Consider the following 13,550-nt stretch of genomic DNA (forward strand, 5'->3'; position numbering starts at 1 on the left):
ACTACTATAATTCTGGGGTGAGACAACACAAGTGTGTCCAAAACCAGAGGTGAAAAGCTGTCTAATAAAACTTGCTCTCAAAATCCATAGAAAATGGTTTTGTTCCTATCTCCATACAAGATGCTACCAATGATTTTTTCTTAGTTCATGGCTTGGCAGCATGCAGTCTCAAAGTGGAAACCAGCGTGTCATTTGATATGGATAATTAAAACACAATTTTAATTGGATAGTTGTACGTTTGCAAAAGGAGTCCTATTCACTGTTTGACGCGAAATGTTGTCCTAATCCGACATATGGTCGTATTTCTGTCTTTTCTTCGGTGGGAATAGCTAAGTGTGTATGTTTGGAGTAGCTGACTTGAGACTAAAAGCTTCTATTGTTGGTCATCATCTGCACACTGGTTACAGCTTACAAGATCTTGCAAGGGCAATCTGTAAAATGCTAGACAATTGAATTGGATTGCTCGGGTGCAGCTTCGAAAACCAAAAGGATCAATATCAGTTAACAAATTCTTTGGTAAATATAGCTGGCAGACTGAGTACCCATTTCCTTCATCTTGTACATCATATTTGCTTTTGCTGTAACAATTTGCCAATAGCTTAGGAGCAATCCTTACGCTCTTCACTACTAAGCTTACTAATTTAATAGGGAATGAATGCCTTAATCAGAGGCATAAACAAGGGGGAAAAGGAAAGGAATTTAAAATACTTTTGCCAATATTTTAGGAACTAATTAGTCAAAATCGTCCTTCAGATTTCTAAGCTGCTTGAGCATGTCTGCGTGAATGAGTGGACCAAGAACTCTTTGCCTTTTTCCTAAACATTTTAAATCTTATTCCACAGCATAAGAAAGTTAAAGAGATGAGGTGGGACAATGTTAGCTGCCATTGGAAGAAAGGCAATACGGTGGTGACTCGTACAAAAGTCATAACGAGTGGTCCTCGTCATTGCAAAGTTGTCTCGTGGCATCTGGAATCAAATCTCAATATCAATGCTTGCATAATTCAAGGAAAGTGGGAGCTGGAGCACGAAGGGAATTTCAGTAGAAAGCTCTAAGATGGCAATATAGTAGTTAAAATCCTAGTTTATGGAACCCCAAGCATCTCCTACATGTTCTTTACCTATGAACCTCCAATCAGCAGAATACCACAATTTCTAACATGGGCTCGCGCAGTTTAGCATATCTGGCAACATGTTATTGTAGATTACATTGGCTACTTTGACTTTCAGTTTTTGATTCTGGGATAACTAAGGCTGCCATGGCATATGAAGAATGCATACATTTGAAAGTGCAGAATTATTAATACTCAATGCGGTAATGAACAGTTCTTTTAGTGCATTTACCGGCTGTCCTTGAATCAAAATGACGAATAAATGCCAAATATCTGAAGATGGAAAGTAGGTAAGGCTCAATGTGAAGAATATAATAAGATTGGACTATCAGAGCTAGAGATGTTTTGTTGGAAAAACAAAATATTTCATAAGGTTTAAACATTTCACATTACTCAGGTATATAAAAGTGTAAGTGTTTTAAACAAGTAAATCCATTATGAATTTATTACAAAGAAAAAAAAGGAGTGGGTTTGCTGCACATGAAATTGGGCTAAGTCTTGAGAAAGTTCAAATTTTCCCCTTGCACACAAGTATACACATGGGTTAGACTCAAGTTAATTTTTGTACTCACTTCATTCTCTTAATTTGGTGCAACGTTCACTTCATCTTCTGCTTATAAATATAACTTTTATACTTCAATACCTATTTTGTACTCACCTCATTATCCTAATTTGGTGCAACGTTCAATTCATACTCTGCTTATAAATATAACATTTCTACTTCAGTACCCACCTCATTCTCGTGGGTTAGGCTCAAGTTAATTTTTGTACCCACCTCATTCTTCGAGTATACACATGGATTAGGCTTAAGTTAATTTTTGTACCCACCTCATTCTCCTAATTTAATGCATCATTCACTTCATTATTTGCTTATAAATATAGCCTTTCTACTTCAGTACCCACCTCATTCTCCTGATTTGATGCAACGTTCACTTCATCCTCTACTTATAAATACAGCCTTCCTACTTCAGTTACAACATACGTGAAGCAAAATTTCTCTACATACTATTTCTCTGTTTTCATTCCTTTTGTGCTAGGTTTTATTTTTCAAAAAAAATTTTCTATCATTTTGAATCCTGAAAGATAACCATTACAATTTTTTTGCATTAAGTACAATAATACGATGCCTTAGACTTTCTTGAAATTTTCTGTACCTAATTGCATCGCCAACATGTTTAACCTATACTGGGTAAAGAATGTGCAATTTAAGAAGAAGTATACTTCTAAAATTATACCAATGAACTTTCCAAAAAAAAATTATACTAATGGCTGGAAATTCAGCACTTGGATTTAAGAACTGGAAAATTCAAAGAGCAAGCAATTAGTTGTTTCTGTTCAATAATCACAGGGTATATCTAGTGGATTTCTCTCACTATCTCTTCAGGTCCAATGGGGCAAGATCTGACACATTGTTCTTGTTTCCCACCTTGTAGGTGTGAGGATGCTTCCCTTGCCTGTTTCAAAGATGTAGTATTAGATGCTATGCGTATCGGAAAGAGAGATGAGAGTATCAATTTCTCCTACAGCCCTACTCAGAATATGCCTAGATGTAGTAATATTGCTAACCATAAAATCTTGACAGGCATGAGGAACATCATCTAATAATTGAAGAGAGCCTAGAAGAAACATGGAAATGAAAAGCTCATGGCCATGCATTGATGCTTCAATATTTTGCAAGAGCCTGCCAAAGGATTCCAAACTAATCTCCATTTGTTTGAAACTAAGGATCAGTCAAAAGAAAGTGAAAAGATGAGAATAATTATTAAACTATTGTCAAAGGTGGTTGCTTAAAGCATTGATGTGATTTGAAGAATTTAATCTTGCTTTGTTCCCACTTATTCCGGAGTCCATCTATTTAAAGCTATTGATGTCTGCCTCACTAGTGCCATTAAGAAAATTGTTCACAAACAGAGTGAGGTAGCTCCAACCTTGCCTTGGCTCTTTGACTGCTGGATCTAATGGCAGAGTTGAAGAGCTGTGCTGAATGGAAACCTTTTATTGCAATGATAGCAATTGATTTTTTGTTTGCTGTGGTGAATATTCTTCTTAAGAAAGTCCTTGATGAAGGGATGAACCATTTGGTCCTCATAACATTCCGGCTGACAATTTCTACAATCTTCTTGGCCCCTATTGGCTACTTCTGGGAAAGGTAGGAGCTCCGCAGTCTCCATTCCTATTACTTTTTCTTTAAAATTTTTGACAAAATTCTCTTCCTTTGGAGTTTGGCGGTGAGCTAAATTCCGATTTCTTGAGTGTGTTTAGCTCTAGCCTTCCCCTGTCAGGTGTTTCTGCAGCTGCTTAGGACTAAAATGCTCATTTATTTGCGAGCAACTTAGATGGCTCTACATGGTCAAGTCGCTGTCCAAAGTATTTCTTTGTAATTTAAACACAACCTGACCCAAGATTGCTTGCAGGAACAGCAGACCAAAGCTCACACCACGCATTTTATGTTACCTCTTCTGCAGCGCTATCGTCGGGTTAGTTTATATTGAACTAGATTCATGAATTTCCTTCTAGCTAGCCTTATTGTTAATAATACAACAGGCACACCTAAATTGTAATTCCTTGTAGGGCCTCGCTAACGCAGTACTTCTTTCTCCTTGGAATTCAATACACATCTGCTACATTTGCATGCGCCTTTGTCAACATGGTGCCGGTGCTCACATTTATAATGGCACTACCATTCCGGTATGGATGCAAATTAGCTGTTATATTATAATACTAAGTTCTTCTGCAAAACTAGCAATCAATCCCTGCATGGTTATTTCACGCTTCCTGGTGTCGCTTATTTATACTGCAGGATAGAAACAGTGAACCTCAAAAGCAACGGTGGGAGAGCCAAAATACTCGGTTCAGTGATTTGTGTTGGAGGTGCCCTGCTATTAACCCTTTATAAAGGAATGCCTTTATTCAAACACCCACGCTCACAGGCCCTGGCTCCAACCATGGCAAATGCAATCAAGCTGAGCTCTTCTAGAAGGGCAGAGAGGTGGACCATTGGTTGCCTAGCTTTGATAGTAGGAACCATGTTGTGGTCTTCATGGTTTATCATTCAATCACATGTAGGCAAAAGATACCCCTGCCAATACTCCAGCACTGCAATCATGTCTTTCTTTGGTGCAATTCAGTCAGCTCTCTTAAGCTTGTCTACAAGCAGGGACCTTTCCATATGGGTTCTGAGGGGAAAAGTGGAAATCATAACTGTCCTCTATTCTGTAAGTGCACTCTTCTTACAAGCAGAAGAAAATTTTATCTAGGCCGTGATATTGTCACAAATAGCTTTTTTAGTGTAACTGTCAAAGTAGTAATATCAATCCCACTAAAAAAGATAAAATCCAGGAAGGTAATAATTGTGTGAGTTTTAACCGATCCACAGGCTCTGGGTTGAGTAGGGAAGGCTGGACTAGGTTTATGCTGCCTTGTAGGCTAGGCTAGCAATAGAAATCACTTTTCCTTGTACCTTAGAAGCAAGAAACATCTTTTTCCATGTTGCTATCCAACTAAAAAAGAAGAGAGGTGCATAGATTCAAACTTCAATTCTACGTATCTTTTTGTAATATGTATTGCATTTCCTGGTTTCAAAAATAAGTAATCATGTGGACTCTCTCCACATAAATCATCCAAGTAGATTCCATAAACCAAAATGGGAAACACTGCAGACAGCACCAATGTTTTCCATTCCCTGAATTAACAATCCAAGTGGATTCCATAAGCCAAAATGGAGAACACTGCAGACAGCATTAGTACTTTCCATTCCCTGAATTAGTAATTCAGTAAATGACAGATAAAAGATGTCTTTGGTTCTTGGAGTGCCACTCCCGAGTCAAGACTTCTATGGCTTTAAATAGCTTATTGGAAACTTTTGCATTAAGGTCATGATATTGGCTGCCAAACAACTCAGTACCAAATATGCTCAAATCAGTCTATTGCTATACAATACTCGATCCCTTACTCCTGAGCTTCATCCTTGATTAACATGCCATTGTTCTGTAAATGCAGGGAATGATAGGATCAGGCTTGTGCTATGTGGGCATGGCGTGGTGTGTCAAGAAGAGGGGTCCTGTCTTCACAGCAGCATTTAGTCCTCTTGTTCAGATAATGGCAGCCATGTTTGATATCCCCATCCTTCACGAACAACTCAATCTTGGAAGGTTAATTATTCTAACTAATTAATATATCTGCTTAATTATATACAAGGCTGATAAATACTCATTGCTAATTTCGTCCCTGGCACTCTAACGAACAGTTTGTTGGGTTCGATAGTTGTCATTATTGGACTGTACATTCTTCTATGGGGCAAGAACAAAGAAGTGCAGAATTATGCATCAAAAATTGCTCAAGAAGCCAAAGAGATCAGGGAGCAAGAGACTCAGTTACAAGTAATCACAGTTTCTTGTGATTTAAGTTGTCCTGAGGCCAAGTAGCATTTTGCTGCCTACCCTCCACTCCATTCATGTAATATTCAATAACCTATTAATAAATACCACCGAATATGTTTCGACTTCTCTTCAATTGCACCACAAGTCTGCTTTACCATTTTAGTGATGGATGCATCATTGGTCGCAGGATTGAGAGTTTTGATATGCAACAAAGTTTATCAATTAAAATTGGGGAAGAAAATTCAACATTGTAAGTGGAAATTAAACCTGTCACTGTCACCCATATTTCTACTTGCATATATGGAGGGAATAAGGAGAAAATTTTTTTTAAAAGAGGATTCCTTTCCTAAAAATTAGCTTCTCTGAAAAATTATTCCACTCCATCTTAAAACTTAGCTCCTTAGGACAATCACTTAACTCAATCCATCTCTTTTAAATTCAATGCGGCAGCATAGACTAACCTATACCATCTGAAGAATGAGGTCTATGATACAACAATTTCATAAAGCAACATAAAAGTGTGATCTCACTAGTCTGTATGTGCTTACATCATATTGCTGTTTCACATGGCAAATCCGTGCTTTTGTACTTTATAGCAATCTTGCTCCTGAATACTTCAGATGCAACTTTTCATCAAATATAATCTTCAACACTACAGCAATGCCTTTTTAATCAGTTTAAGACTGATACATGTTGAATTAAGGTAACCATGATGGTAACTTTTCCTTCAAGGCCTACACATGATTGTAAGATGCAGCAATATTTCCCCTTAAACAAAATTCATTACCTTAACTTTGAAATGCACTGTACACTCTGTCCAAAACATAGTTCTTCAATCTCAACTGAATCCAGATTGCACAGTAGGATTTCATAGACCTTGGGAAACCATGTTATGACTTAGAATAGGGTAAATATGAAGCAATATCTGATATTGAGCCGCAATGTCCACAATGTCAGTTTGAAGGTCTTATAAAAAACAAGTGATAGACCATTACAATTACAAGAGGCATCCGGGTTAAGAGAATTCAGAATAAGTCAGCTTCTAGCAATTCAAGACTCAAAGAGGATGATAGCAAACTTTAGGGTTAAACACTTGATTATTATTTGTATGGTTGACACACTAGACTATGGCAAACAATCATGCAGAAACAACAAACCGTATAAATCCATATCGAAGACAAAAACAGGGAAAAAAACATAGTTCTGCCACGGGAATGCTCGGATTCCCTTAGTTTTTACCTTTTACATGCTGTCAGGCAAACATAACCTAGGATAGTAAAGCAATACAAAGATTTATTTTATGCAAGTTTATTGACTTAGACAAGACTTCTCTTCAGCACTTCTGCACCGTGTTATAGCTGCAATTTCTTGTTCATCGGCTTAATCGGAATTTTCACTTTTTAAGGAACCCTTTTCTTTTTTCTTTCCCCTGATCCTTCGGGCAATATCTGCTGGCTTCTGGCCCTCACGTTCCATAACATCAGAGACGTCCAAATGGACGCCTGGATCGTTGGTGTTGTAGCTGCTGCCCAGCATGATTGAGTTGTTTACAGCTTGGAAATTGCTGTTCACGTAGGTACTCAATGCATCAGGCTCGCCAAGTGAAATTCCTTGGGGACTGGATTTGTCATCCAACTCACTTCGCATCGTGGCTCCAGAATTGTTTCCTGCAAGTGTGATAATACTCGCGCCATGCTCTTGATCATCTTCATGTTGGCTTGATCCGGGTTTATGAATACCAGATATGCGGTGAGTTATGGCAGAGACCATGTCTTTGAGTTCTTTGTCCAGATATCTATTTTTGTCACCTTCACCAGTGGACTGGCGATCAGGCTTGCTTGTTTCAAGAGGCATTTTTTCTTTTCAAAGAACAAGGTTGGGTTGGGAAGGAAGAAGTTGGCTGTGAAGGGCATATATGATTTTGGGTTGGAGCTCAAACGGAAAACATTTAGATATAAGAGTAGCTGCAGGGCCAAAACTGCTTGATGGAATAAAGAAGTGCCTTACATGGCAATTCAAGGATTTTAATTTATTCCCCTCTTAAAAGGAGGGGGATTACTTGACAATTGGTTAACCTCCTATAGATTATACTTTTGTCACACTTACGCTCTCTGATTTTTCATTCAAGAGATTGCAGGGAAAGAATCATTCTGGTACACAGATTGTCTAAGCTGTCATTCCAGCCTTTCCACTTTAGCTATGGTACTGCTTATACCAGGAGACTTGAGCTTTGGATTCAGGTTATATTAATAACTCTAATAGCCCCATGGAAGTTGAATCTTTTGAACTTTGATAGATGATAAATGTTTATTAATCCTGTCCATCAATTAAATTTTCAGGTCAAACCTGAATAGCCCCATTGCCCTGTGGAAAAGAACCTCTGCAAACACTTGAACCAATCATTGACAACAAAAAATAGGCTACGTCGACTGTTAACACAGGATAGATACAATAAAATAAGCATCTTTCTCTATTTTTTTCGCAGATCCCAACCAGAGAATGAAATGTTAAATTCTTGCAAAATTTTTTTGTTGAAATTTATTATTTGTGTCTAGCAAATTAACAGTTTCCGTTTGGGTCATGGCATCATTGACGGAAGAACAAGGCCTAGTGTTTGTTCTTTGGGTGGGCTTTTAATTCATCCATGGACATGTCGTGGGACCAGTTATTGCTGTCATCTTTAACACTTTCTGCATTTTTGTTTGCGATATAAATAAGAGTAAAATAAAATAATTATTTTATAAAAATAAAATAAAATAATTATTAATTAATTTGATATGATGAATGAAATAACAACAGTTATTATGATTTATTATAATATTTGGTTCGTAAAAAAAATTTTGAAATAAAAAAAAAATAAAAGATAAAAATACTTTTTATTATTTATATTATTATCTAATTTTTTATTTTTTAAATATTAATATTTTGTATATAATTTAATCATTAATACTATAAAATATTAATATATTACTTATAATTTAAATGTTATTATTATTATTATTTATTTTTATTTTATTTTTAAATATTAATATTTTATAATTTATTTAAAATATTAATATTTCGATAGTTTAAATATTAGTATTTTATTTATAATTTAATCATTGAAATTTAAAAATATTAATATTTTATTTATAAATTAACTATAATTATGATTAAAATTTTAATACTTTTAATTAATTTTCAAACTCAATATTTTTTAATATATAATTGAAAACTTAAACTCTTTATTATAATAAGATTTATTTTCATCAAAAACAAAAATACTCTTTATATAATTTAGTAAAATTTATACCAAAGATAAAATTAAGTAATTTTTTTCTTTTTTAGTCATTTAATTTTATTTTTATTAAAATTTTAATAATTTATTATTTATTATTTTATATTTTCACTTAAAAATTTTAACATTAATATTTTTATTTATAATTAAAATATTAAAATATTAATATTTTTAATTTTTTTAATGTAAATCATTAAGTTTATAAGTTTAGGTTTGTAATTTTTCAAAGAAAGTAAAGACATTTTAATTCAAAATGTTTTAAACTCTGTTTTTATGGGCACGGAATAGTTAATACTATTAAAAAAAATGATATTAACTATTCCAAAATTTAAACTGATTTTTGTTGCTGCTGTCATTGAACAAGTGTCAGTCTGCTGCATCAATACCCTGGATTGATTCTATGTCTCGCAGGCCTCACGGTCCATCTTGTGGCCCTTCTGAATTTAGATATGGTCAGTTCTAAAAGCCTGAAATAATTTCAAACTGGGCTGCTGCGCTCCTAAGATCAACAATCATTCGAAAACCAGAAGCAAGCCCAACTCCAGAATTATTAAACAACAAACAGTAACCCGAATGTCAACTAGAATCCTGAGAATCCTCGAGTATAACCCTAAACCTGCTGCTTATTGTTAGGTGGTTCTTTTTCTTCATTTGTTCAGTATTTCAACTACTATTTCTTTAATAGGGTAAGCAGTCTTCAATTATTCACAGTTAATATCCAATTCACGGGTCAACCAAGGTTGTTCCACCTTAATACAGATCTTATTGGCTGTCCCAGTGATGAATGATAAAAAGAAAGAAATGCAACGAATCCCTGCCTCAGGACCTCAACATACCAATCACCAAACATGTAGGCTAACATTTATACCATACCCATTTTATACCCAGATGTGATGGGATGATAATTACCCTCAATTCCCTTGTGAACCAAACTTCATTGCCCTTACTAATAGGTTAGAATACTAGCATTTTCGCTGTCATTTTTTGATTTCCTGCCAAAAAAGCCACGCTTTGTTTCGACCCTCAAACCTTTTTGGAATTTTTTAGCCACTCATAAAATCCAGCGAATAAGCGTTGAAAGGTGAGTGAGTGACCCAAAATTGCCAAAAGGGCAAAATCCTTCACCTTCTATAACTATAGAGATATCAGAAACTAAAAATATTAGCTCAGTACATTAGGAAAAGGTTGAGTGGATTTTTTATAAAGAGCGAAAAACTCAGATAGGAAAATGCATATTTAATTGACAAAAAAAAAAAAAAAGGAAAATCAATGCTTAAGAGTATGACGGAAGGGCGCGGGGCCTACAATACTGCGTGGCGTAGCGTTATTAAACAAAAGATCCTTCTTCTGTTGGTTTTAGCCAAATTCGTAATCAATTACACATCAAATTCTGAAAGGTGACTGTCAAATTCTATTCTATTCTATTCTATTTTACTTTATTTTTATTTTTCTCTCTCCCCCCACTTTCTTCTTATTGGTGCTGTTGCTTCTTCAACTTTCAACCGTCAACAAACTCCATAGTGATTTTAAGGAACAAACATTCTTCAGGTAGACGTTCCTCACCTTTTTTGTTTTACAGAAATTTCAACGCCTATCGTTTGTATTCTTTTTAATGTCACTGCACACAAAAATTTCAGTTGGTCCGAGCTAATTTCAAGGCTGAAATTAAGTTCTCCATCTTGTTAGTGGGTTATCTGTGATGGGTTGTTTTTGGTTTTATAGTATTTTATTTGATCGTTCCTTTAGAATCAAAGAAATGAAATTGTCTGTTGCATTCTGTTTCAAGAACAATTTGAGGGGTTTAAGTTTGGCGTTTTGCAATTTTACTTGTTATAATTAAGTAATCTCTCTAGGGTTTTGATTGACTGGCAGTCTTGAAGAGTGCTTTCTTTTGGGGGAATCGACAGTGAGAGTGCTGGGGAATTTCACGAGAATTAAATATTTTAAAACCAAAAGGGATTGTGGTAAACTCTGTAAATAACAATCAGATGCAGAATGAAGGTTCAAATGGGACTAGCACCACAGCTGGTGACCACTCTGGTAATTTACCAGAACCTGACCTCGAGAAGCAGGAAAACATCCCAGTGTTGCCTCAGGAAGATAGCCATCCAGGCTCAGTTGGGGATTCAGGCTGTGTGGCCAATCCCACATTGTTAACCATTGTGGTATCAAATGGCGAGTCTCATGTGACTCAGCAGCCGATAGCTAAATTATCAAAAGATGTGGACTCCATTAAGGAGGAATTGCCTTGTGTGGCTTCTCCGAAAAAGGGGTATTTTTCAAGGACCACTAGTTGTCATGAGCAGTGCAGGTACATTATACTTCTCCTGCATCTAATCCTCCTATATGTGCTTTTTGTATATTATGTTTCCAATATTAGATTGTTTTAGGATAGCTTGATTCCTCATAAGAATGAGGATCATCACATAGTCTGGAGTATTTGTTAGCTATGTGCAGTGGGGTTCCATAGATGAATGTTTTATCTTATAATGTTAATTGTCCTATGCATTTTCATTTGCATATCTTTTAGTCTTGAGAGTACAGCCTTGTTCCCCTGTTTATATTTTCTATAGATATTATATATTAATGGAGTGCGTGTGTACATGTTAACTCCTAGTTTCTGTTTCACTATAAAGTGTCAAAAGCGTGTAGTGCATAAAGGTTTTGGTGACATTAGATTCTAGGATTAGGCTTGAGAAATTGCTTCATTCAGATCATCTTATATATTGTGGCAAGTCAACCATATTAACCATCCATTAGCATGCTGACCTTTTCTGGCCTTCAATTTGTTTTTCAGAGATCAATCTTGATCTGTAGTATCACATATGCTATGACTCATTACTATCTATATTATTCTTCAGAGTTTGTCAACAAGAGAAGGAAGAAGTTCTTATAGATTTGGGGTGCCAATGTAAAGGTGGTCTTGCAAAAGCCCATCGGTCTTGCATTGACACTTGGTTTCATACAAAAGGATCCAACAAATGCGAGATATGCCAGTTAGTTATTCAAAATTTGATTTCCTACATTAAGTGGTTTATTCTTAAAGATATCATGATTCAATTTACTGTTGTCATGCAGAGCAGTTGCTGTGAACGTTTCAGCTCCAGAGTCCCAGCCCAGTGTAGGTATTCTGTGCCTAAGAGAAAGGGCTAGCAACAAAAACCCATGGATAGGTTTTCTGTTTCGTTTAGTCATAGCCTACTAGATGCAAGAAGTTTAATGTCACCTTTGTGGGGTTTTGTTTGCTGACTAGAGTGTTTCATTGCCCAAAACCAAACTTAAAGCTGGACGATAAAACAAAGTTGAAGATTGAATTTGGCAGTGTTTGAGTGTTATTTTGTTTTTTGGGCTACTGTTATGTATGGTATATTGTATATACAAGTTGTAGAGAGATGAAAAACCCATTATAACCCCCTCTGATTTTATGTTAGCACTTTAAAAGGTAATTGATGACTTTCAGCTTTGGTCCAAAGCTAATGTAGAAAACTGGTGCAGAAGTTTTCCAGTTTTGATTTTTTGTGGTTCATTTGTAGCATCTCATAGTCATGCCAGCATTTGGTTGTCAAATGTTTTTCATGGTGCAGGCAAGTTCCTGGCTTTGGAGGGTTGATCCAAGCTTTGCACCACAAGAACGTGAAAGGGTACGTGAATAACTGCAGTTTGTCTACTGGGATCTTACTCATTCTTGAGAAAATTCATTCCATTTGTGTTAATTTTGCATCAAATTACTCTTGATAACAGGGTTGTTTTAGTCCACTATGGGTGGCATTCTCAATCCTTATTGGTGGTCTATTGTTGGATGTGTTAATATCCGTTACTCTTGGTGTCTCTGCACTGCCTGTTAACATCATAATTGGTATGTACACCTCACTCTGCCCATACCTGTTTATAGGAAATCCCATTCTTAGCAAGTGCTTTGATTCTTTGTGATGTTGTAACTTTATGAGACATTGTGCAGGTGTTATTGTTGTCCTTGGACTTGGAACTGCCCTTCGACTTGCATTGGAATTCTGCCATGAGTGGAGTATTAGGAGAGCCGTGCAAAGGGTAGAAACAAATGCAACTCTTGGGTACCATCCTGCATTGTAGTTAAATCTGTACATAGTAAATTTGAGCCTACAGGCCAATTATTGAGTTCTTTTGTTTCGTATATAATGTTAAGCTTACTATTTATTCTGAGAGGGCACCATTGTTGTTTACTGCTTATATTATACACCATGATACAGTTTGAGACAATCTCCATGAGCGGCTTTGAGAATTTATACAGTCAAATTGGATGTGGAACATTGGGTTTGAAATGTATCTTATTGTATCATGAGTAATTTCATTTCTTGTATTGCATAATTGTTATAGTAGTTGTCCTCTAAACAAAGTGATACTATCCCGGACTCCTACATTGGATCTTTCGTAACTTGTACTGAAATGGGAAGGGGAACGGGAAGGGGAACCAGTCCACAGAAAATGTCAATTCCATTTCCATTGCTTTTGATGAAGTTGCATTCTTTTGACTTGAATGGAGCCTGATAATATTGAACAAGCAGCACACTGCTATGAATTGCCAATTGGCTGGAGTTGCCAGAGTAATGTTTAGATTCTGATCTTTATTTGAAAAAAAAGAAGTTTCATGATTAGAGTAGTATTATGTTGTGATTTTGGTAGAAGACAGGATGAAGTATTTAGGCATAATTGCAGGGATTAAAGACAGGACTCACTTACTTTCTATGGTATGGAGACATGTGCGTGTGCGAATAAAGGTTGTGGCTTTGGAGGCCGCCCAAAATTT

At 35.9% G+C, this 13,550-nt stretch overlaps 3 protein-coding genes across 4 annotated transcripts; 2 read left to right on the top strand and 1 right to left on the bottom strand.

Annotated features, from left to right (window-relative positions):
* The first annotated feature begins 3,011 nt into the window (after positions 1 to 3,011).
* LOC18605919 (WAT1-related protein At3g30340-like) lies at positions 3,012 to 5,616 on the top strand. Its single transcript, XM_018116955.2, has 6 exons — positions 3,012 to 3,260; positions 3,526 to 3,588; positions 3,683 to 3,799; positions 3,912 to 4,326; positions 5,111 to 5,262; positions 5,358 to 5,616. Exons 1-6 carry the CDS (start codon positions 3,070 to 3,072, stop codon positions 5,533 to 5,535), a joined length of 1,116 nt encoding a protein of 371 aa, XP_017972444.2. The 5' UTR covers positions 3,012 to 3,069; the 3' UTR covers positions 5,536 to 5,616.
* Positions 5,617 to 6,557: 941 nt separating this feature from the next.
* LOC18605920 (uncharacterized) lies at positions 6,558 to 7,482 on the bottom strand. Its single transcript, XM_007039234.3, has one exon. It carries the CDS (start codon positions 7,342 to 7,344, stop codon positions 6,871 to 6,873), a length of 474 nt encoding a protein of 157 aa, XP_007039296.1. The 5' UTR covers positions 7,345 to 7,482; the 3' UTR covers positions 6,558 to 6,870.
* A 2,487-nt stretch (positions 7,483 to 9,969) lies between these two features.
* On the top strand, positions 9,970 to 13,089 carry LOC18605921 (RING/U-box superfamily protein). 2 transcript variants are annotated; one of them, XM_007039236.3, is made up of 7 exons: positions 9,970 to 10,315; positions 10,621 to 11,078; positions 11,629 to 11,763; positions 11,846 to 11,888; positions 12,352 to 12,408; positions 12,509 to 12,623; positions 12,726 to 13,089. In XM_007039236.3, exons 2-7 carry the CDS (start codon positions 10,756 to 10,758, stop codon positions 12,854 to 12,856), a joined length of 804 nt encoding a protein of 267 aa, XP_007039298.3. In that variant the 5' UTR covers positions 9,970 to 10,315; positions 10,621 to 10,755; the 3' UTR covers positions 12,857 to 13,089. The 2 variants fall into 2 exon arrangements, with proteins under 2 accessions (XP_007039298.3, XP_007039297.3); XM_007039235.3 differs by having other exon boundaries at positions 10,640 to 11,078.
* Positions 13,090 to 13,550: the final 461 nt, after the last annotated feature.

Source organism: Theobroma cacao, chromosome 3, assembly GCF_053813885.1.
Source record: "Theobroma cacao isolate CCN51 chromosome 3, ASM5381388v1, whole genome shotgun sequence".
Taxonomy (NCBI): domain Eukaryota; kingdom Viridiplantae; phylum Streptophyta; class Magnoliopsida; order Malvales; family Malvaceae; genus Theobroma; species Theobroma cacao.